Raw genomic sequence first — 25,384 nt, forward strand, 5'->3', positions numbered from 1 at the left:
ATCTTGATGACACAATAACTAAAAAGTCATCGAGATACGTGGAATTCCATCAACATAAGTCCCCGTAAAAGATAAGTAATAACTTTATTACTTATATATTATACTATTATTTTTTTAATAATTATAGTTAACTAATGTTTTTAGTGGGTTATTTCATATTTGTTACACTTTTAGGTAGTTATGTGAATTTGATGATATAATAGTTATTTTTAAATGTGTCTGGCAAGATGTAAGAACCATGAAAACTGTCTGGCTCCTTAGGTACCATCTTTTTATAGGTCCCCAAGTAACATATATAAAATTTAGCTTTTAAACTATAATGAAAGTTAGGTACTATTTTATACACCTTTACTACCTGTTTCCTGCCAAAGTAACCACAACCCAAACTTGATAGTCGCTAGTGGTTAGGGGGAGCCAGGTGCAAATTTGGTTAACTATTTCCTCTCAAGAGATAATTCGTCAGACGCATGAGAGTATAGTATTATAAAGCCTCGTGAACGTCAGCTGGCGCTCGGTTGGGGGGGTGAGCGGTTGTAGCCTCCCACGCACATAGGAAAAAAAAATACATTCATTCATTCATTTCCTCTCAGCTAAAAATTTGTCAAATTGTAGCTAACCCAATATCTCAACGAAAAAAAATAGTCAGCTGGTTACAACATGGTGTATTATACGTCAGCTGGTGTCTCGAACATGAAAGTTAAATTTAAAGAAAAATTTATTTTCCGTTATTTCCTCTCAAACAAAAATTTACTGATGATAGCTTATATGTAACTGTGGATAAGTATATATGTCAGCTGGCTGTATCTTGGTGGAAAAACCGTCAGCTGATACGGGAGGCTACAACCGCTCTTCGCCCCAACCGAGCTCCAGCTGACGTTCACGAGGCTTCATAATACTATACTTTGATGCATTTTACTAATTACCGCTTGAGAAGAACTTGGTCATAAAATCTGCTGCTGGCTCCCGGACCATAGTCGTTCTTATCTGTATAGGAGACATATACAGAGAAACTTTCAACTTTCCGAAAGAAAGGAAAGTCTGGCCGTCGTGGGCTCTTGGATTATACGATACTTAGAACATTAGAATTATTATTATTACTTAGAACATAATATATTCGAATTTCTTCCATCAAAACTATTTTATTCGTCCACAGATACAAAATGCTGGATCGCATGGAGCAGGACAGGAAGCTGATGCTGTTCCAACACCTTGGGTTCGTGCACTGCCCCATGCGGGAGCACTGCCCCGCGGGGGCAAACTGCCTGGACGCCACGCTGCCCGTCGTGCTCAATACTAGAGTGGGGTGAGTGACAGACAGACAAACAAAAAGACGTACATAGGTTACAAACAAAACATGAAATCTTAAAAAACGGCGCACTAACGCACACACGACTTATCGTGTGTCGTCCAAGACACAGACGAAGAGAGATGGATATATAATATAATGAGCGAAAAAGAGGCAAGTGATGTCAAATCTGGTTAATTAGCAACAATCCGATGCGCCTGGGTGTGAATTTTTTTATAGATAGAGTGATTCAATTGGAAGGTTTTAGTATATAATTTAGTAGGTTTTAAACAAAGCGGGCGAAGCCGCAGGCGGAAAGCTAGTTTACAAATAAAACTTTAATCTTAAATCAGTCTATATTACGTTGATTGCTATTATAATTACTTATATTATTTCACAAACAGATCGTTGACGTCAACGGGCGAGTCGCAGTGCCAAGCGGGCCCGCCGGCCGCGCCTTGGGCTCTCACTACGGACTCCAATCAGATTAACGTCATCATATTAGGGGTGAGTTATGAGGAATTATTATAATAAATATGTTCTTAATTTATTTTATTTATTTGCAAATTTTTTATTGCATAGTGACATTAAAACAAATTATGCACAAAAACATTTACATACATTTTTTTAATAAATTTTTATGGTAATATTATTTTAATCTTCCATTATAATGGATAATTCAATAAATTGATATGAACTTGAATTGTCGATTTTACAAGTGATTCAATTTACTGTACTAAAATTATTATAATGTAAACAGGTGGATGAAATAGCATCGGAGTTCGGCAAGCGTCTCATAGCCGGGTGTGACGGTGACAAACGTGTGAGCGTCAACGGCGTAGCGTGGCGTTTGGATCAGCGGCGTCATACTGACGTGTTAAGGGATTATGCACCTAATGGTTAGTGCATGGCCAAGTGTAGTAGAGGCGATTATTGCTCAGCAAATATTTTGACACAATATGTTTATCAATATTTGGCGTGGTGTGGCGACTCGACCAGCGGCGGCACACTGACGTGTTAAGGGATTATGCACCTAATGGTACGTGGATGGGGAAGTGCTATAGGGGTGATTATTGCTTGGCAAATAAGCGACGGCGGCACACTGACGTGTTAAGGGATTTGTACCTAATGGTTCATTGGTAAGAAACTGTTATAGGGGCGATTATTGTGCATCAAACGTTTCTTTATTATGTACATTCATAACCATTTATATTTTGAAATATAAGAAATAATTATAAAGTATAAAAAAATTAATGGCCAATATTTTGTTTGCAAGTTTAGACACGAAACAAATAGAAGATTTTGAAACAATGAATTATTTCTTGCAGGTTATTTCTGTGTATATCAAGATCAAGAATCATTCGAATTTATAAGAAATTGTGCTGAAAAGACACTCCTGTCCAGTTTAGAACAAGAAGATAAATTACCCTTTCAGGTACTTAATTCTTTTTCTGTTCCTTTTAGCTTAGAATTGAATGTTTCGTTTTATTGCAATTTAAATAATTATGTGTCTAATAATAATGCAAATATTTATTTTTATCATATGCAGGGCTTACCACTAGTGGTTATATTCGTTCAAGACGATGGCATGGATAAGAAAGAAGTGGCTCGCTTGCAGGAGGAGGGTCAGAATCTTGCCGATAAGTAAGTTTAAATTGTATTCAATGTATTTTATAATTATTATTATCTGATTACCAACGATAATTTAATAATTTCATTTATTGACCTTTATTATTTATTATGTAAAATAATGCAAGTGTATCTTTAATAAGAGTGCAAGCAACTTGCACGGTTGACATATCATCTGTTATGTCAGCAGCTTGCACTGCTAAAATTTGGAGGTTTAGAATTTATTAAAATGTAGCTAGCATTAACATCGTATTTCAACCCACAGCTTGCACTGTTCATACATGGAAGCATCAGTCGGCGAGCTCGGCACAGAAGCGTTAACAGCAGATGCTGTACAAGAACTAGTTCGCGCGAATCGTGACAAGGCGAGCTACGCGCACCTGTATCGTGACTTGATTGTGTGCTACGACGCGGACATACGGTGCGTATAGTGTGTACATACACGTATCACACACATAGATATACGCAAGTACACATGCATACATGTTGGAGCGTGATTGTATTACGTAATTAAATACTGATATAATATTTCTTAGACATCTTCACTCGACCAAAGTCGGTACAAGAATGACTCGCAACTGCAGACGACCGTTATATTTTTATGGTATTTGAGGCTTAATTTATATTAAAACACAAGGATGATGCAATCACTTTTATTTGACACAACAAACTGAGTTAACTGACACACGATCGGTGACATTATTTTTATCTACCCTCACTCATATACTACAATCCCTCCACCTTTATTTACAACTTAATAACTAGGTATTACAGAAATTTACGTTTTTTACGTATACGCAAAGGATATCTACGAGGTGTCAACTGATCGTCACTCCGAGGGTCTATAGGGGCGGAAGGAGAACTCACGCCAGTAGTGACAGAGCTTCCTTCAGAATCTGAGCCAACTGGTACCGATTCACTCTCCTCCTCTACCTGCTCTTGTTGAGGAGCTGGCGATGACAAGACGTTTGAATCCTGAGGAACCCCCTGCAATTGCGGTGGATCTTGTTCCGTATCATGCTCCACAGGAACTGAAGATTCAGTCACCTCATTAGAAGAGTAGTCTCCGAAACAACTCACATCATCAGTAACATGTTCATTGTATTTTTTAGAACCCTTATAAATCAAAATTTGATCTATATGTTTGCGAACATAGACATTTTGTTCTGGTACATAAACCAAATACATTCTTGAGCCAATGTTTTTTTTAATTATACCAAATTTATATGTATGTTTAGTTCCATTTTTATAAAAGTGTTTAAACAAAACTTCATCTCCGGTTTTAAATATAATTTTACGATGACCCCCATAGGCATTACTTTGTGAAATCTGTTTAGCATGAACATTATCCTTAATGATACTTGACAAAGACTCTGAGGTTGGTGAAGTGCCACCAGCCACCGTACTACGTTCACAAAGTAAATCTAAACGGCAACGTAATTTACGGCCAAACATCAACTCTGCGGGAGAGACACCGGTAGTGCAGTGAGCCGAATTTCTATAATTAAATAAATATTCGTATAATTTATCAACTAACATTTTGGAGCTGCCTTCGTTTAAAATCACCTGAATGCTGCGTTTAAATGTTTTCACAGTGTTTTCGGCCTGACCGTTAGACGCTGGGTGGTACGGTGCAATAGTTACATGTTTTACTCCATTGCGTTGACAAAAATTTTCAAAATAAGCTGAACAAAAATTTGTTCCATTATCCGTCACTATAACTTTAACTAATCCAAATCTACTAAACATTTCACTGACTCTCAATACCACCGCTTCACTATCTGTCGTTGACATAATAAAACATTCTACCCATTTAGAATATGCATCAACTGCTACTAAAAAATTTTTATTGTTCAATGAAAACATATCTAAATGAATGCGCTCCCAAGGACGCTCGGGGTAGGACCAATGAGCGAGGGGCGCGCGCGGGGGGCTGCTACGAAAAACATTGCAAATACTACATGAACCAATTTTCTGCTCAATATGCTTATCGATGTTAGGCCACCACATACGAGTGCGCGCTTCATTCTTAGTTTTAACGATTCCAAAATGAGAACTATGCAATTCATTCAATAAACGTTCACGTAAAATGGTAGGAATTACAATCTTATGGCCGCGCATAATGCAACCGTCTTCATATGAAAGTTCATTTCTACACATAAAATAGGGTTTTAAATCTACGTCCTCTAGCTTTTTAGGCCAACCGTGCTTAATGAAATTTATAATTTTAAGGAAAATATTATCATTTTCAGTAGCGCTCTTAATTTCGTTAAAAGATATAGGTTTTAAAAACAAATTCGCAATAAAATTAACGTATGAACACGAGTCGGTTGTATTTAAATCACATTCAGATTCAGACGGAATTTCTAGAACCGATCGAGACAAAAAATCTGCAACATTGTTATTGCTATTAATATATTCGATATTAAAATTGTATGCCGATAAAAACAACGCATATCGCTGCAAACGGTTCGCAGCGAGTTCGGGAATACCCTTTTTTGATGCAAATATCGACAACAAAGGCTTATGATCAGTTCGTAAGGTGAAAGGAACAGTACGACCGTACAAATAATGATGGAATTTTTTTATTGCAAAAACTATAGCAGATGCCTCTTTCTGAATCTGCGCATAATTACGCTCCGCGGGCGACAACGACCGCGACGCATACGCCACGACCCGCTCAGCACCGTCCGGCTGCCGCTGTGCCAGCACGGCGCCCAGCCCCGCCGGCCCCGCGTCCGCCGTCACTATCGTACACAGCTCGGGGTCGAAGTGGGCCAGCACCCGATCTGATGATAATTCTTGTTTAATTCTACAAAACGCCTCATTCTGTTCACGGCCCCAAAACCATTTTGTATCTTTTTTTAATAACAAATGTAACGGATCCAAAACACTCGACGTGTTTGGTATGAAACATCTATAATAATTTACCATACCTAGAAAAGATTTCAACTCACTAACGTTCTTTGGGCAACTTGCGTTTAAAATAGCTTCAACTTTTTGTTTTGATTTATGTAGACCGTTTTTATCTATGACGAAACCGAGATATTCGATAGACGTCTGAAATAATTTACATTTCTCTCGTTTTACACGTAAACCCGCATCTTGCAATCTACTCAAAACCAATTGCAATCTCTGCAAATGCAATGCTTTTGTAGGACCCGTTATCAAAATATCATCCAAAAAGACGCAAACTCCCTCAATACCCACCAATAACTGATCCATAGTACGCTGAAAAATGCACGGAGCATTCGATAAACCAAAAACCAGTCTATTGTATCGAAAGAGACCTAAATGAGTATTGATACATGTCAATTCTTTGGAATTATCTAGTAATAATTGATTGTAAGCCCTAGAAAGATCTAGCTTTGAAAATTCTAACCCTCCGTGTAATTTAGAAAAAATATCTTCGATCCTAGGCAGAGGATAATTATCGATGTACAACACTTTGTTTAAAGTTACTGAAAAATCCCCACAAATTCTTATATTACCGTCGGGTTTTAAAACGGGAACGATAGGTGTTGCAAAATCAGAGTAATCAACCTTTTCCAAAATACCTAAATCAAGTAAACGATTTAATTCCGCCTCCACTTTAGCTTTCAATGGAATCGGCACCGGTCTAGGTTTAAAAAATTTCAATTGACTCCCTGGTTTGATTTTTAAAGTCACTTTATATTTATTAAACGTACCTAAGGTATCACTAAAAAGTACAGAATATTTATTTAAAATCTTATCTGCAAGTCCGTTTGATTCTAAACTGTTGTAGTTACACGAACTAAACTCCAAACTAAAAATAGAAATAAAATCACGGCCTAAAAGTATCGGTTGGTTTTTGTGTGTGTTTACAATAAAAAAATTAATCGGTTTAACGATATTATCATAGGTAACGTTCATACAAATATAACCCAATGGGTTAATTCTAGTCCCGTTATAACAATTAAACACCTCACTACTCGGTTGTAACAACAGTTTACGTTTAAAATATTTTTCATAAATAAGATTTGGCAAAACGGATACTGCACTACCGCTGTCGATTTCACAAATAAACTTTAACGAATCCAACAACACCGAAAGACGCATAGGTTCTCCATTTAAACATTTAATATTAAATAACTCACCAACTTCAGAGTCCTCGCCGTGCAATTCTACATAATTATTACGCTTAACATTAACGTTACAAACTCGTTGTAAATGCCCTTGTTTACCGCACTTATTACAACTATAACTTTTAAAACGACACTGCTCTTTTGAATGGCCTTTACCACCGCACACTACACATAACACTTTCTCACTGAAGCTGGGGCCCCGGGCCGCCCTCCCGGGGGCGCCGGGACGGACGGCGAACACACCAACCGGACCTCGTTCAACTCCCGGCTGCAAACTCGCCGATGATGCCGAATCAGCACTTTGCAATGCCAAGCGGGCACACTGCACGCTTAATGCCATCTCCAACGCCTTGTTGAAAGACAAATTATCGATATTCTCAGCGAATAACTTTTCTTTTTCTTTGGCATTTACTAGACCCAATACGAATCTATCACGTAGTGCTGTGTCCAATTCGCCCTTGAAGCCACAATGTTGCGCTAAATGTCGTACTCGCGCCGCCCATTCAGTTAAATCTTCCCCCGGTCTTTGTTCAGCCTTATAAAACAAATATCTTTCAGCAAAAGTACTTCTCTTCGAGATAAAATGATCGTTTAACTTCTGTACGAGTGTAGCGTACTCGATGTTTTCTAAATCCGAAGGAAATACTAAATCTTTAGCGACGCGATAAGTGTCTTCTACCAACGCTGTCAACAACAACGCGCGGCGCTTCTCCCCGGCTTTGTCTGTATTTTCATCAATGCTGTTAGCCGTGCAATACTGCTTAAAACGACTAATGAATATACTCCATTCTTGCGCGCGGTGGTCGAACGTGAGATTGCTGCCAAATGATGCATTTCCAACAAAAGACATATTTCACTGTATTCTTTGTACTTTTTCACGTGTGAATTACTATTTCCTCGTCGCCAATTATGGTATTTGAGGCTTAATTTATATTAAAACACAAGGATGATGCAATCACTTTTATTTGACACAACAAACTGAGTTAACTGACACACGATCGGTGACATTATTTTTATCTACCCTCACTCATATACTACAATTTTATAGGACGTTCAAAACAACTATTCGAGTGGGGTGACTGTGTGAGTCAGTGCAGGTGTTATTGTGTTGTTTTGATCGTTATTTTGAATATGACATGTAATATTATTATTATTTGATAATTAAATGATTATTAATACTTTTATCCATTTGATTATTATTAAAATAATTAATTAAGTTCATCAATTGATTTACTTTTAAAATATAATTTTATCGTTAAATTAAACGCTCTAACATACATGTATTACACGTACACACACATACATAGGCGGAAATATGCGTATCCACGCACGTATAGACACGTATGCAGGCTTGCAGTCACGCGCACGTGCATCGATGCGAATATGTACGCATGTACGCATGTACGCATCAACAGACATACAGGCATCGACTGGTTGAATACCTTATATATATGTTAAAACTTGAATAGCGATTACTTTAAAATTAAATTCATTTTGTATCTAGTTCATTGATTGAATTGAAATAACGCACTAGCATTCAAAATACACATTCTTCTACTAGTACGTCTTAAGTGTTCATAAACGTCAGCATGGTTATTACGAAATATTAAAAAAAATCCTCTAATTACAACTTTTTTAACATTTTCCCTAATTGCAGGATAATGGTGTGCATGTTCTGCGACGACCCGTACTCGCCGGACCGCGTGCTCAGTCCCCTACTATTGCATCGAGCTTGTTTCCTCACGGGCGATAGGTCGATTGTGATCGAGACTTTTCTGGGCGATTCTAAGCGGAAAGTTGAGGTGAGTGGGGTAGTAAAACTTGCAAGAAAAAGTAAATGTTAAAAAAATTGTAAAATGTTATATATTGATTAAATATTGATAATTTTCAATTATATTTAAGTTAATGGACATATATAAATGCTGATCAAACTAATTTTCTCGATAAAAAAAAATTAAAAAGAAAACCAGCAAGGCTTTCAAAAATGTAGATTTTCACTCATTGAATCTAGAACATTCTATATGGATAATGTAACAATATGGTTTCTCTTACAGGTTATAATATCAAGCTTCCACGGCGCCAGTCAGTTTAGAGAAGAGTTGATACACGGGTTTATTCTCATCTATTCCGCTAAGAGGATAGCCAGCTTGGCTACTTTGAAGTAAGTGCAATACATATTTACTATTGGTTTAATTGAAGCACGGCTTGGTTTTGTTGCAACAAACATAATTATTGTTAAAAGTAAACTATCTTGTTTCTATATTGTAGGTTTTTCTTTTTATATAACGTTTATAATCGCTTGTACATTTTTGTGTCTCTCAAAAAAATTATAAAATATTAAATTATGTACTGTATGTTACTTGTATTATTAATTAGATATACTGAAATACTTTTATTTAGTCAGGTAGTAAACATTCTATGTCACGTCATGTTTGTGTTTGATTGTTTGTAAACTGTTATTATTTAATCATTGTCTAGCAATGTTATGATGGTTAGATTACGCGTTTCAATGAAATCATTCGTAAATATGTATACAAATGAGTTGGAGAATTATTTTATGTGTAGGTAGTTAGTTGTGTTACAGTTTCCTTGGTGTTTAAACGCAATTGAATCATGTTAAATACATTTTCCGAAGATATTGAGAAGTGCGTGAAATATTTTTATGAGCTAAGAGTGAATAGGAAATATTAATTTTGTTGTTGTTTTTGGATTATATAATTATTTAAAAGTAGCCTGGCAAACGCACCAGGCTACGAAGAGGTTGCGGGCAGATGAAAAACGGCAACCGTGATTTTTTAGAATCTTTATATAACTTGCAGTCTCAATCTTTATAAATTTTGACTGGCAACCTAGATAATATATATTGTCCTAATTATAAATATATGTACATAACATTTTGGTTTTAGCAAAAAAACTATGAACGCACTAATGGATACGTGTGGGATCTCGTACTACTAGAAGATTATGGTTTTAGTGTATTCTGAACATTATACTAACCGTTGCTAACTTCACGTTTCCAGTGCATTCTCCATGAACATACCGAACTTGCCAATTCAAATGGTGGCAGTCACAGATGGTGGTGGGTCAGCAGCAAACACGTTCTTCGGTACAGACCTCGGCCACGCCCTCATTACGGATGGAAATGCGACTGCCGATCGACTCGCAGCTCACTTCACAACGTATACGTATAGTAACACCGCGGAGACTAAGGGTGAGTCGGGTTGCCATGTTTTATTGGCATTTTTTCTTCTTTTTAAACGATAATAAGTGGCGATTAAAAAGAAAACATGTTTCTTGTGACACAATCTTGATATAATATTTGAAACTTTCCTTATATATTTTCAAGTTTAATGGTGTATTTTTAAAATGAGCGTGTAAAAGAATAAATCAAAATATTCGAAAAGGTTTACTTGTAATCTAGGGTTTGATTGACATTTATTTGCTTGAACTGCGAAGAAAACGTAACGTTTTATTTTTCAGTCATCTATTTCATAGTAATCTTTTTAGCGGGGTTTTATCATATTTCCATCAAAAATGTTAGTATTTGATGTGAAATATGAACGATCAGCTCTATAAATTCTATTTTTTGTGCATGATCAAAAATCTTTTTTTTCTCGTGTCCAGCGGCGTTCTACACGCCGTTCTTCAAGGAGGTGTGGGAGCGTAAGGGCGAGATCGAACGCGCGTTCCGCATGGAGCGGTCGGGCGGCGCGCGGCACAACCACAACCTGCCCGACGTGGCCGCGGCCCGCCCCGCGCCGCACCCCTACCGCCTGGACACGTGAGTGTGACGTCACCGCAACCTGCCCCCCACAGATCGAACGCGCGTTCCGCGTGGAGCGCGCAACCCGCAACCTGCCCCCAATAGATACATACATGGTGTAATCGTTAAGTGTGCACAGGCGATTATTCCGTAACTATTGCTTATATATGAATCGTTTTTAGATAGCCATCTAAAAACGAAAGAATTTTTCAAATCGGACCAGTAGTTCCTTAGATTAGCGTGTTCAAACAAACAAACAAACTCTTCAGATTTATAATATTAGTATAGATATATCAAATACAGCTTAGCGATAAGAACACTTCAAAGCAGCGAAAACAGCCGATTTATAAAAGGACCAAGAAAACCTGTTCAAAACATTCAAAATATTTTATTTTTACAGAATGGAGCACAAACTGACGAATTCATTGGATTTGCTCATCGGACCCGACTCACGCGCTGACATGGAGTCAGAATACAGCGATACTCTAAATAATTCGAAGAATAGAAGTTTTCTTAAAGGTAAGAAAATAGGTATCACATACCTTTTTATTATTTTCTTTTACTATCCATGTAATATCTTAATAGCCTATATAATTATTACTAGAATTTCTACTTTAATAAGTCTAAATAATACCTTCAAATAAAGTCACTGTTGATTTATTGAAAATTAATTACTTTTAATTTTTATTGCGCACTATTTACAAATGACGACTGTAAATCGTATGAATCAATGTGTTTTTTTTCATATCTAGCAAGAAATGTGCATATACAAATCTGTCTCGTAATTGATTTTTCTAAAAATATCATTTTATTTTAAATAATAATACTAATGAATTTCGTCAGGTTTCAGCGTATACCCGCCTCCGAGCACCCCTCCAGAGCCCGCGCCACCCGACCACAGGATGCACGCGGATTTGTCGCGTGAGTTGAATATATACCTTATAATAAAGTAATAAAGATGAGTTTTGTATGGATAGTATTTTACGATTAAGGAGATACTTTATTGCGCAGTATACTAAATGGAAAGTTTTGTTCTGTCTTTGGTAATAGATTGGTTAGGTTTTTATTTAAAATTTACATTACAAGAGCGCCATTATAATTATGAAAAGAAATAGCAGAATATAGGTGCAATATTTGATTTGTAATTGTTTATCGTCGCTATAACAAATTATCGGATATTTTATTAGCATAGTAGTTAGGTAGCGTGAGTGAGCGTGAGTTAGCGTGAGTGAGCGTGAGTTAGCGTGAGTTAGCGTGAGTGAGCGTGAGTTAGCGTGAGTGAGCATGAGTTAGCCTGAGTGAGTCTGAGTTAGCGTGAGTGAGCGTGAGTTAGCGTGAGTGAGCCTGAGTTAGCGTGAGTTAGCGTGAGTGAGCGTGAGTTAGTGTGAGCGAGCGTGAGTTAACCGAGTGAGCGTGTGTTAGCGTGAGTGAGCGTGAAATTGCCGAAGTTAGCGTGAGTGAGCGTAAGCCTAGTATACCAACAGTGTGACACCCTGTGGAATTAAGGATATATTAATTAAGGATATATTTTTTAGTTTGGTTTATCAAACAGTAAAACAGTAAGAAATATAAAACTTGAATCTAGATACAGGTATAACTCCGTAACCGACAACATTATCCATAGATTAGATACACACGTTTTTGTGCGTGCAATAAATGCGTATCTATCATTTATTATACGTATTATAAAAGTGTTTTGTTGAATTAATGTTAAAAAAATGATATTGTTATAACGCAGCGGACCTCAACTGTTCGGAGGACTCACTCAGCACGCACGAGTCAGGTGATTGCATGGTCGCAATTGCATACCGTATTTTTTATAGCGGGAAGGTTCATTTTTGCGTAGATGGTTGTTTCGTCCGTTTTGTACTAGTGATTTGTGCATGATTACATAAGTAGAATAGATTAGATAATATTTTTTATACTTAGAGTATTAAATTACATATTTTTCTGAACAATTTTCTTCGGATCTTGACACTTGTTATTTAAATTGATTTTTTAAAGCATGCCTCTTACAATCTTATTTATATAAAAATTGATTTGCAGTTTTGTAATATATTATTTAATTTATTATGTAACTATTTGTTATAAGTTCAACCATAGTTATGTATTTTCAAATTTGTAGTATATAAAACGTGTTGAAAAGCTTTTGTTAAGTTACATACACATAATGCGTTTATATAATTTTTGCACATGAATGTAAACCTGCAGTTCGAACGAATAGTCACTTCAAGTTTGTCGTAATACTTACTGTACACTCAATCACTTTTGCAATATAAGTTTTAAGGTAGTTGTGTATACTACTTTATTTCGTCTTTAATTATAATATTGTCTCATTACAAGTAACTTTTTTACTATAAATAAGTACTAAACACAGATGGCGGTGGTCTCTGGCAACCAGCAGGTTATGGTCCGCGTGCGTTCACAACGGGCCGCGCTCGGCCACACCCACCTCCGCATCGGCCGAGACATTCGCAGACTTTGAAGGTAATATATTACATGAGGAATAAGTTTTCATTTCATCCATACTTAATATTATAAAGCTGAAGAGTTTGTTTGTTTGTTTGTTTGAACGCGCTAATCTCGGGAACTACTGGTCCGATTTGAAAAATTCTTTCGGTGTTAGATAGCTCATTTATCGAGGAAGGTTATAGGGTATAAATCATCACGCTACGACCAACAGGAGTGGAGCCACGTGGGTGAAACTGCGCGGAACAGCTAGTTTTATATAATTCGCTCACTTTAAGCAAGATTAGGTAGAAAAATATTATTGTATAAAAACGGAAGCGGATTTGCGAAGACAAATCTTTCTTGAAAAAGCATTTTAATGTTATAAATCGAAGGATGAAGAAATGTGTCATTAATTTTTTTTTTATTTACGGCTCAACTTTATGGCAATAAATATTATCAGATTTTTTTACAAACGTGCCGTATTTGTTAGACCTAATTTGCTATTCAATTTCGAAGATTTCACTTCAACGCTATGAGATTTAAAATGAACCTTATAACATAAGAAATAACGTCATTTTTCCAGCAACCTGGTAAACTAGACATGAACAACTACACGATGGTAAGCGATGCGCTGCAACATATCACCATCGGTCCAGCGCATTCTAGAGATAGAAAGGTAATTATTAAAATAAATATATTTTCTTGTAAATAATAATATCATGGTGTAGAGAACATTTAATCGCAACTAAAATTATAGGTGTTTGTGTCATTGCAACCGGGGTTTTTTCAATTCATACGTAAAATCATTTTATGCATTCATTAATACTGGTTTAACATTTCATTCGCGACCACATGGATGTAATATCACAGGAAGATAATTCATTCGGGAAATCTATGTACTTATGTAAATGAATAAAATAAAAATAATTAAACAAATATAATTGGTTACATTTAATCCGTACATAAGAAAATGTATAAATTCTCTATTATTGTGGTCAATTTTTAACTAAAATTACAATTAAATACAGCATCAAAAGTTGAAAACTACTGACATGAACTGGAAATTAGGGTGTGTTTTTTGTATGTGAACAACAATATGAATAACGATATTTTGATTGACAATAACAACATTACAATTTTATATTGTTATTGATCTTATAAAAATGTGTTAAACACTCAATTTTTGTTTAATAAACGACTGGGACCTTATCAAGAAAAAGAGTGTTCAATATTTCCAAAAGTTTTTTTTTTAAAGACGAAATAAATATATAAAAACCTAAATCACGCCAGTCGTACGGGCCTGGCGGGCACCACCACCCGTCCGGCGTGAGCTCGGAGACCGAACTCGACGCGCAGTACGCACAGGTGCATATATACATTCAAATGCATGCTTTATGTGTTTGTTCGCTTTACATTACTCAATTACACACTTACCCACGTACTTACTTGCTTTTGACGTGACAACGTCTGCACGCACGAAAAAACATGACTCATGCGGCGTTACCTCGCTCTGAGGCGTTCCATGTAAGGCTTGAAGTGCAAGCGAGAGCGCGGAACGAGCGACAAAGAAGCACATTCGGACGTTGTCACGTTCAACTATCAACTAATTTTTTATTCATAAGTATATTTTGTGCATGCTTTTCGTGTTCGCTTAACATTACATTAATAGGTATATTATGATATGCTTTGACGTCTTCTAAAAGCTGTGTGGCTCATTTGTTACGTTGTTCTAGTATTCTGATGTGTCTTACATTTAGAACTTTCGAATTACATCTTTTTGAGCCCTCTCAACATTGGAGTTCATTTCCTTCGGCGTTTATATTTTTAGTACTTCTTAAATTTCCTAAAAATGATTTCTTTGGATCCAAATAAATAAATACAATTTGAGAATGTTACTTATATGCTTATCTATAGATATCTTTAGACAAAACCATTGAATTGAAGTTAGCGCTGTGAAACTGTGACAGTAAAAATTGCGTAAAGACTGTTCTAAATTTTTGTTATTATGCTATATTCTCTGTAATATTTGTATTTGCATATACCTTTTTACTTAAATAAATATTATGCTTATTTTGCATGATGATTTAATTGAATCTTTCTTCGAATGAATATTATTATTGATATTCTTTGATCCCTTGCATTTCTCTATCAGTTTATTTATAGTGAATTATAAAACCTAAGCTATGTCTAGTGTGTGCGAAACACAATTGTAATTCGACGTTAAAATTATCTTTTAATATTAAATCGATGTTATTTCCCTGATAATAATGAATAAATTATGTCATAGATAAAAGAAACAAACGAATACATGGAGGCGCCATCTATGACTAGACTGAGGAGGCACAGGAGACATGAAAAGACACCAATGCATCAACCATGTAAGTTTACTTCGATTATTTCTAAAATATTTATTCAGGAAATTAAGGTGCTATCGAGTGCAATATGAAAATGAACGAGCAATTAAAATAGTTTTAAAAGAATAACATTTTCAATAGATTGAATAAAGCAAGATTTTTTTATAGATTACTTTATGAATTTGTTTTGAGTTGGGAACAGTTATTTAATAAAATATTGCGTATTTCAACTTATGTAAATCTTTAAATAATTTTCACATATTACCTTTATAAATACAATTTATTTAACTAATCACCGTTAAAATATTTAAAAAGACATCATGAACCACGTTATACATCTTAAACTATTTATTTGTGTGTGTGTCTCTAGCATTCTCGGAAACGGATAGCTCCGGTTCTAGCGAGGCATCAGGCGGAGTGGCCCGCGTGCACGCGCGTCGCAGACACAACGCTCACCATGCGCCCAGGCATTATAAGAAACGGTAGTTTTATTATTAAACAATACATAGAAGTTTATGATCGTGGTATTACTATTAATTAAAATTTTCTATATAAGTATTTATTTAAAATTATATACGCCATGTTTATCAGCCATCTGGTTTCCATAACACAAGCGAAAGCTTAGTATGGGATCAGATCGTGCCGTGTGTGAAAATTGTCCTGAAATATTTATTTTTTTCATTAATAGAGTACTATTTTCTTGGTATTACTCGGCGCGATTTCCATGATAAATCCAATGCAGTTTATTATTAGATTGATGATCTTGCTATACTTTTTAGGTTGTCTGTATTATAAATCTGTTCCTGTATATGAATAAACATAACATAAGACTATGTTTGACGTGATGATACATCGTTAAAATTCTATAGCCAACATTGGAATAACAAGTTCAATTATAAATTATTTCAATTGCAGATCGTTGGGCAACTTAGTAGCGGTACAAAGTCCCCGTGTCCCAAAGTTGGGAATGTTTGTGGGTCCGCCGGAACTGCCCACTGGGTATAGGGCCAGGACGCAAGAGGATAAAGGTAGGGATGCTATTTATATATTTTAATATTTAGTTTTATGTATGTACCTATAGATAGCTACTTACTAAATTATTGTGTCATATTGAGGAAGTATGGGTGGGTTAATGAATTTTAATTATTTAACTTTTTAAAAGAAGAAATAATCTATGCTTCACTCAAATAATAAAAAATATGACCATATATGGATGACCAATCCTATTTTTTTTACTGTATGTCACATTTATTTTTATCAATATAGCAATTTGTTTTCTTATAGCGAGTGAATCCAGTGAAGGCAGTTCTGACGGTGAGACGTCTCGACGCACGAGACCGTTGCCTCCACCACCGCACCATGAACCACCTCACAAGGTAACTTGTTTGTGTACAGAAAATTACATACAAAATAGTTGCTGTTTTTGTGTAAAAAGTAATGATAATCTTCATATCAATACCTACACACGTACTCTTTACGTATGTCATATAACAATTGTTTGAATTAATAGGTAGAAATGGTATATATTATATATATTACATTCAATACCATACGGTATTGAATGTAATATACATTCGGACTCCATACGGAGTCAGTTATATTCCCCGTTTATTTTCGTCTATAAAATCTTTCTAAAACTACATTCTTTTATATGTTGATAATGCCATTAACATTTCTTATCATTTGCACAATTTTTATCTACATATTGGTCCTTCGAGCCGGATCTTCCACAAACATACATTTAATTGTAGATGCTATCGGGTGACTATCCATCCTCCGCACAAGACAACTCGTCGTCTTCCGCGGCGGACTCGCGTCGACGTCCGCAGGCGTTTAGCAAACACGATCGGCGGCATAAGGTAAGAAATATAATTTAATTTAGAAAAAAATAATATTTAAGTTTTCAGTTTACATAGTAACAGTCGTAATAATAGTTCTAAAATAAACGTTTTGAATTCAATCGGAGGATTAGATGTTTCGAGTTAATATAAATAAAAAAAAAATAAATAAAAATAGTTTATGTTTACTTATCGAACAAATCTTGAACCCTAATACTAATAATATGAACATGAATAAGACTACAAAAAAAATGTTTTCTTTCAGGAATTCAAAAACAAGGACAAGAAGAATTCATCTCAACTACAGAATACGGCGTCTCCGCAAAATTGGGGACCACAGGTATGTTTTACAATATCTATTTACTGATTTTACTATCATTCGAATTAAAATCGTTTTGTAAATGTAATTCCCTTATTCAATTTGAAAAAATAAATAAATTACTATGTTGTTGTCGATGGCGATAATGATGATGAATAAAGTGGAAATTAACAATGTTCATGTCGACAATGATGATAATTTTACATTGTTCATGATACAGTATTTTTTCCAAAATATAAAATTACATTTGTTTGATGGTTATGGATACTTGCGCGATTGTGTGTTATCTTCGAATGTAAACTCAATAATATAATTATTTAATTGAGTCGTGTTTTTGTAAATGCTGAAACGTCGTACAATGATGGTGAAGATGATGAATAGGATAATTTTATTAATGAACGTGTCCATGTTTACGATGATGTTAACGACGATGTTCCTGTTGACGATGGTGATATCGTTATTAATGACTAGATCCCTGTTGACGACGATCATGTTGATGATGTAATTAAATTGACCGACCCGCGAAGGCGCAAAAAAATCGAAATTTACTTAATACATAATAATTTATTGTAATAAAAAAAATTACATTTTAATTATATCTACGTCCCTCCGGTTCAATGTTAGAACCAAGAGTGTCCATCGTCTTGGGCGGGGCAGCTGCAGCGTCGCGGTGGTGGTGATTGCCGTAATACTTTCTGGAATCGCAGGTGTGCGCGATGTCGCAATCGTTACTGGGTACAAGTCCATACTGGGTGGCCTTATGAGTCTTCTTATAATTAATGCGTGTTATAACAATGTTATTAATAATATAGTTGTATCAGGGCGCTCACGGCGTGCCGCTGTTCGTGGAGAAGTGCGTGCAGTTCATCGAGCGCGAGGGGCTCGCGTCCGAGGGGCTGTACCGCGTGCCCGGCAACCGCGCGCACGTCGACATGCTCTTCAACAAGTTCCGCGACGGTCAGTCTACAAACATCTCGAAATGTTTTCGTTACAGACCATATTATATACAACTCTCCGACGTCATTCATCGGGATTCAAAAATAGAAAGCATACCTTATGGTCTAAGAGCCCGTGGGAGATAGTCCTTCACCGATCTGATAACCAGATGAGACGTATTTTTATTAAATGTTTTTTATAAACAAATATGCCTTTTTAGCTTTATAACATATTGTCTGTTTCTTTTTTTACATGTATTTACTTGGTGCTGAATAAAGTGTATTTATTTATTTATTAGGCCTATAATTGCTTGCTTATCGAAAAGTGGTCATGGCTATTTTTAATTAAATTAACTTTTTTATAACCAAATGAAATTTATTTGACTGATAGTTTTTGATACACAGAATATTTCGATAGGCAAGCAATTATAGGCATATTTGTTTATAAAAAATATTTAATAAAAAATACGTCTCATGTACATTATCAGATCAGTGAAGGACGATCTCCCACGGGCTCTCCTACAATAAGTGTCAATTATTTCATTTCAATTTGTTAATTAAAATTAGTAAGACTTCCCTAATTTGAATTTGTTTCGTCGGCACTATATTAATATATGTATATCCATATTTTCAGATCCCAACGTAGATCTAGACGCGTTAGATATTCCAGTGAATGCCGTGGCGACGGCGCTCAAGGATTTCTTCTCGAAGAAACTGCCGCCTCTATTGGACGAGGCCAGTATGGCGCAACTTGAAGATATAGCTGGTAAGTTTTATGTCAATTATAACGACGTAAAAACATTTTAAATAATCTGATTAAATTAGACCAATAAAGGGGTTACGTTATACGGTTGATGAGCAAATAAGGTATTATTGGAGTGCTCGAGGTTGGAAATCTCTGCAGGCTTCTCTATTAGCTCTTAGGTCAGTGATCTTGCGAAGGGTTTTCTTCAGATATTGGGAACTGAGTTGATACAGCTCTTGGGAAAAAAAATTGGTTGTTACAGACAACCAATTTTTTTGTCAAAAAAAGTCGGTTTACTGACGATGGTTGAACGTGACAACGGCCGATTGTTCTTCTTTGTCGCTCGTTCCGCGCTCTCGCTTGCACTTCAAGCCTTACATGGAAAGCCTCAGAGCGAGGTAACGCCGCATGAGTCATGTTTTTTCGTGCGTGCAGCCGGCTCTATCGAATTATAAGACGTTGTCACGTCAAAAAATTATGTTTATTTGTCAAAAGAAGGTTATTAAAATAAGTAAAGATTACGACATCGGACCCCGCACTAGGAACAGCCTGTCTCGCGGGGCCATAAAACGATTATACAATGATAATGGAGGTTCATATTGGGTCCAACACGTTTAATACAATGCAACTTTGGACATCACTGTGGCATGATCACTTAAAATAAGGTACATATACAATAAGGTATAGTGCATTGGGGGAATTTCGGATGAGGGGTAATTGCAGAAAATTGTGAATACCACTTTACAGCATCGCTTTATCATAAGTATCGTGAAGGAAGGGCATGAAGATATATAGGTTTGATATTATTAGCATACATATTTGCTTAATCTATCGATAGTTACGTATTAATTTAACATATATACGTATTTACCCCGTGGCCGGAATTACCCTAATGCTCCTTACAGGAAATTGGTCAATAATCACTCTAGAGAAGATTTTTTCATTACTTTGGAAATAAGAAAATAGAGTGATTTATTTATTTATTTAGCGATGCGCGGCTGCATAGCGGGTGGCGTGGAGCTCAAAGACCGAAGCTGGCGGCTGCTGGCCCTGCGCGCGCTGCTCAACTCGGCTCTCACCGCACCCGCGCGGGCCACGCTAGACTACCTGCTGCATCACTTCGCCAGGTACACCCCTTTTTTAGGGATCCGTACCCAAAGGGTAAAACGGGACCCTATTACTGAGACTTCGTCGTCTGACTGTCTGCCTTCAGGCTGTATCTCACAAACCGTGATAGCTAGAAAGCTGAAATTTTCACAAATGATGTATTTCCGATGCCACTATAACAACAAATACTAAAAATATAAAAGAAAGTAAAATATTAAGGGTAGCCCCCCAGAGAGTGGCGGATAATTCCAAACTAAACTCCATGGACAACAAACACCTTCCTATACAATGCCCAATGTTTTCTAATCCACTTTTTCAATCCATCTTCAGTCAGAATTGAGGATATTTTATATTTTTATTTTATCCAGGGTGGCGGACAACTCGGAACTGAACTCGATGAACAACAAACACCTTCCTATACAATGCCCAATGTTTTCTTCTCAAGTTTTTAAATCCACGTTTTTCAGGATATTTTATACGTTTATCTTATCCAGGGTCGCGGACAACTCCAAACTGAACTCGATAAACAGCAAGAACCGTGCGATATGCTAGATATTTTTACTTTTAACTTTACAGTATGGCTAATCGTGACCCATTTTAATATGAAATATCTGACGAACGTTTTGTAACATATTTCTTTTATCCAAGGTCGCGGACAACTCGAATCTAAACTCGATGGACAACAAGAAATTTCCTATACAATGCCCAATGTTTCTTCTCAAGTTAAATCCATCTTTTGTCAGGATAACACATATTTTATAATATACTAGCTGCTCCGCGCGGTTTCACCCCCGTAGCTCCACTCCTGTTGGCCGTAGCGTGATGTTATATAGCCTATAACCTTCCTCGATAAATGGGCTATCTAACACCGAAAGAATTTTTCAAATCTGACCAGTAGTTCCCGAGATTAGCGCGTTCAAACAAACAAACTCTTCAGCTTTATAATATTATTTTATAATATATTTCTTTTATCCAGGGTCGCGGACAACTCCAAACTGAACTCAATGGACAGCAAGAACTTAGCGATCTGCTGGTGGCCGACCCTCTTACCGGTGCAGTTCTCGGACATGGGCCGGTTCGAGATGACCCGTCCGTATCTAGAGGACATCGTGCAGACGATGATCGACCAGCATCCGTTCCTGTTCCGCGGACAAGAGGCGTTCGTCATGGTGTGAGGAACGTGTGTGAGTAAGCTTTTATTATATTTTATACTATACAGGGTGCCCCACTATTAGTATACTAAGCGCGAAGGGACTTGTAGTTTTGCATACACTGATCACGTAAAAAATACTTAAACAACAAAATTACGTCAAAATTTTTTTGCTTAATTTTTCCTGAAAATTCATGTTTTCTTCTCTAGCTTCGCGCAGCCGGCATATACCGCTTCTCTAATGTGATCATTTTGTCTATGAAAACATAATCTTAAACGATAGCTCACGTGCGGGTGGCAAAGTTGGGCGGGTTGCTTGTTATGGGTGTACATATAAGAGTTTTAACAATAATTCATCTATTTGAAAAAAAATGCGTCTGGAATTTTATAAGTATTTTTTACGTACTCAGCGTATGCAAAACTATAACCTCCTTTGAGCTTAGTATACCAACAGTGGGACACCCTGTAAAGTGCGATGTTTTGTGTACAGGGTGGATTGTAATTCCACTTGTATATTGTGTCCGTTTGCCTCATATAAACCTAAGATAAATTTTGTTTTAATTTCAGTGATGGCAATAATTAATGTCTATTCTTACTTTGAAGAAGAAAAAATAACTTTCTTTCACTTGAAGGGAAATTATTGGTGTTGATTGAAATTTTATTCAAAAATGACATCCATTTTATTTCAATAAAATTTGCTTACCACAGCCAAAACGGAATCCGATTAAAATTATTAAATTTAAGCTCAATCTTTATCTTATTGAATCGATCGTTTGGGTAAATTTACGTTTTCAACTTCACCATATTTTGTTGAAAGAAAATAAATAAAATAAGAAAAATATTTCAGGAACCCACAATGCAGGTTGCATTTGTGATGGACGACGTGTGACGTCACCCAGCAGTGACGTGACGTGACGTGGCGTGACGCAACGTGACGCGTGTCGTCGCGGCATCACACGCGACACAGTGCGGTGGGCGGTGTCGAGGACGTTCGTGGGTTCGATTCCGGATGGACTTGTTTTGTAATCGTTCCAGCTATTGTTATACGTAGTTATATTTGTGTACGCGATGAAATTATTTTTTACAAGTGTTGTTCATATCATGACGTCGCGGTGGGACTGTTATACTGTAATAAACGATAAAATTAACGTTATTTTTAACGTTCCAAACGAGTAGCAGTTACGTTATTTTTTAACGTGAATAGCGCAATGTTTTAACGGTATTTTTCACTGTATAATAGTTGTACGGTGATCCCGCTTTGATATATGTAGCGTATGGCTTGTCGATGTTCTGCGCTTTTTTATCGAAAGTTTTATATTAGGGATGGGACTCGGAGCAGTATTTTATCGATCGAGATGGTATTCGTATTAAGTATTGCACAAATATTATGTATTTAATGGGAGTTTTTGTATTATCGATATTTATTCGTGTAATCGACGTGACATCACTTAAGCACATTCCGTTCAGTCGAGAGTAATTAAATAAGTATATGATATTAATGTAATAACGTATTAGCGTATATCCACGTGATGGTCTGATATTTTTTGCTTTTTGAATTACTTTTTTTTGTATATTTCATTTTTTAAGTCGTTTGTTCTATTATCGTACTAGCTACATACATAATTTATTTATATTAAGCTTTGTTTTTAGCCTGATTCTCGTTTATAGTATAGGATTTTAATTATTTACGAACAAAAATGTTGCCATGCATAAAAAGGGGAGTGTCTTGCCCTATGTTAAAGTAAAATTATGGTTCCTTAAAAATTTTGCCAATAAAATAATTCTTATTTATGACATAATACGAACACGCTTGCCCTTATAAAATTTACATTTATAGGTGGGCAGTTTATTATTGGTGAACCTTTTATTATCTATTTTAAAATTTATTTGCCGTGTGTTTAAAATTGGCAGCTTATGTAAATATATATATTATTATAGTTTAATTAAAATACGATTTGCATCACAGTTACATTATTTTATTAGAAGCTATTTTATGGCCAAAGAAAGAAATGGTTTGACGTATTGTTTTTATTTCGACTTCATGTTTTAAAACGGGAATAAATAGCACTCTCTAATGTGTTAAGGATTCGAAATTATGAAGATCATCTTTATATAACGCGTTATTTTATAATAAAAAGGTATTTTCAAAACATTTGACATCATGAAAATTTAAAAAAAATATTGATGGGTAACGAAATTCAAAAGTGATATTAAAGAAAGAATCGGAATGTGGCTGTTTATTCCCGATTGAAAACTTATTATGTCATCGATATAATTTATGGTACGAATACTATAAGCATCATTAAAAAAAAAGACGGGTTGCACTCCGGGAGTGCCGGCAGAAGTGAAAACTTGATTATTAACGTTGAGCATGTTTGATATCCATCCGTCTTACGCTTTTTCGATCAGGTCACGTGTCCTGACGAGAGTTTAAGATTTTATACCCATCACAGAAAAAGTGCTCAACGCCGCTAAAGAAGTTTTCACTTCAATTAAAAGTAAAGGTTAATTATTAATGGGTTGTTGCAGTTGCAAGTTGCATTTTGATATCCAGCCATATATGGTCTTATGTGTAAAGGGATACAAACGTATACATACAACAAAGTTTGTCTTATTTATATGGTCCTGAACATTCCAAAATCAATTGTATAAGTACCAGAAATATACAAAATATATCTTATTTTCATAACATTTAAATTCATTTTCGCATCCGCCCATAATGGTCTGGTAGTTTTTTATTCGTACCTACAAATTATATCTATTATATTCGATTGTTTACATTTAAATGCATTTGATGGTAAAAGTTATTTATGCACATACAGTAGAATCCGTTTATTATGACTCCGCCTATATTGACCAACCGGTTATTATGACGTAATTGCACTACGAAGTTTGGTTTTCATATAAAATTATTTATAAAAAAGTCGGATATATTGACTTCCCTTACAGTGACATGCCGCTTATTATGACCCATTTTTAATAAATTATGTCTGGTTATAATGACCGGCATGATTATAATTTACACCTTCGATAATGTTCGTTGATTCTCGACGACGTTCCGCACGTGGCTCGTTTTTGTTTTGAATCTCAGTGAGTAATTTTATTGACGGTTGAACATTAGTGCTAAGGAACAACTCGAAAGTGATGGGGAAGAGGAAGTCGAGGAATCACCATTACCTACCGTAGAAGAGGCATTAAAAGCTGCAGAATTATTATCACGATTTGTTCACAGCAATATTGAAAATGATAATTTGACCATAGCTTCCATACACAATATTATTAGAGATTATTACTGTTTTTACAATAAAATGAAAAAACAAAAGCAGGCAAAAATAACAGTGTACTTACAGTAAAAAATACACCTGTAATTTGTATGTGTTATTATGTATATATATTTTGATTTTGATTTAATATGTACATATACATATGCAAGTATACTATGTTTCTGTATTAAAATACTTAAATACATACATATTTACATAAAAAAAAATTTCATTTCACATGACGCTTTGTATGACGTCCGCTTATTATGACGTGTTTGTCGATTCCCTTCGATGTCATTATAAACGGATTCCACTGTATAAACATTTTCGGTTTTTGTAAATGGCTTAATATTAAGTATTTTTGTAGACTGATGATTTTTTTTTGTCTCATTTAGTTTTAATGATTTCAAAGAGATTATGTTAGTGGTTATATGCTATT

At 35.7% G+C, this 25,384-nt stretch overlaps 1 protein-coding gene across 1 annotated transcript in view; it reads left to right on the forward strand.

Moving 5' to 3' along the window:
• RhoGAPp190 (Rho GTPase-activating protein 190) overlaps positions 1-24,495 on the forward strand; it is a 40,318-nt gene extending 15,823 nt beyond the window's left edge. The window contains exons 13-39 of the mRNA XM_090115702.1: positions 1,154-1,303; positions 1,690-1,792; positions 2,046-2,184; positions 2,614-2,720; positions 2,835-2,929; positions 3,180-3,335; positions 8,678-8,822; positions 9,075-9,181; positions 10,041-10,231; positions 10,645-10,801; positions 11,184-11,302; positions 11,627-11,704; positions 12,522-12,566; positions 13,161-13,270; positions 13,818-13,910; positions 14,525-14,599; positions 15,522-15,612; positions 15,959-16,070; positions 16,504-16,616; positions 16,873-16,964; positions 17,340-17,447; positions 17,692-17,766; positions 18,567-18,702; positions 19,315-19,446; positions 20,414-20,552; positions 21,509-21,716; positions 22,530-24,495. Coding sequence (XP_089971828.1) covers positions 1,154-1,303; positions 1,690-1,792; positions 2,046-2,184; positions 2,614-2,720; positions 2,835-2,929; positions 3,180-3,335; positions 8,678-8,822; positions 9,075-9,181; positions 10,041-10,231; positions 10,645-10,801; positions 11,184-11,302; positions 11,627-11,704; positions 12,522-12,566; positions 13,161-13,270; positions 13,818-13,910; positions 14,525-14,599; positions 15,522-15,612; positions 15,959-16,070; positions 16,504-16,616; positions 16,873-16,964; positions 17,340-17,447; positions 17,692-17,766; positions 18,567-18,702; positions 19,315-19,446; positions 20,414-20,552; positions 21,509-21,707 — 3,067 coding nt within the window. The 3' untranslated portion in view covers positions 21,708-21,716; positions 22,530-24,495. The remainder of the gene's footprint in view (positions 1-1,153; positions 1,304-1,689; positions 1,793-2,045; positions 2,185-2,613; positions 2,721-2,834; positions 2,930-3,179; positions 3,336-8,677; positions 8,823-9,074; positions 9,182-10,040; positions 10,232-10,644; positions 10,802-11,183; positions 11,303-11,626; positions 11,705-12,521; positions 12,567-13,160; positions 13,271-13,817; positions 13,911-14,524; positions 14,600-15,521; positions 15,613-15,958; positions 16,071-16,503; positions 16,617-16,872; positions 16,965-17,339; positions 17,448-17,691; positions 17,767-18,566; positions 18,703-19,314; positions 19,447-20,413; positions 20,553-21,508; positions 21,717-22,529) is intronic.
• Positions 24,496-25,384: the final 889 nt, after the last annotated feature.

This window comes from Colias eurytheme, chromosome 24, assembly GCF_061535395.1.
Source record: "Colias eurytheme isolate Ceu_HAF_F1 chromosome 24, ilColEury1 Martin Lab GWU primary, whole genome shotgun sequence".
NCBI lineage: Eukaryota > Metazoa > Arthropoda > Insecta > Lepidoptera > Pieridae > Colias > Colias eurytheme.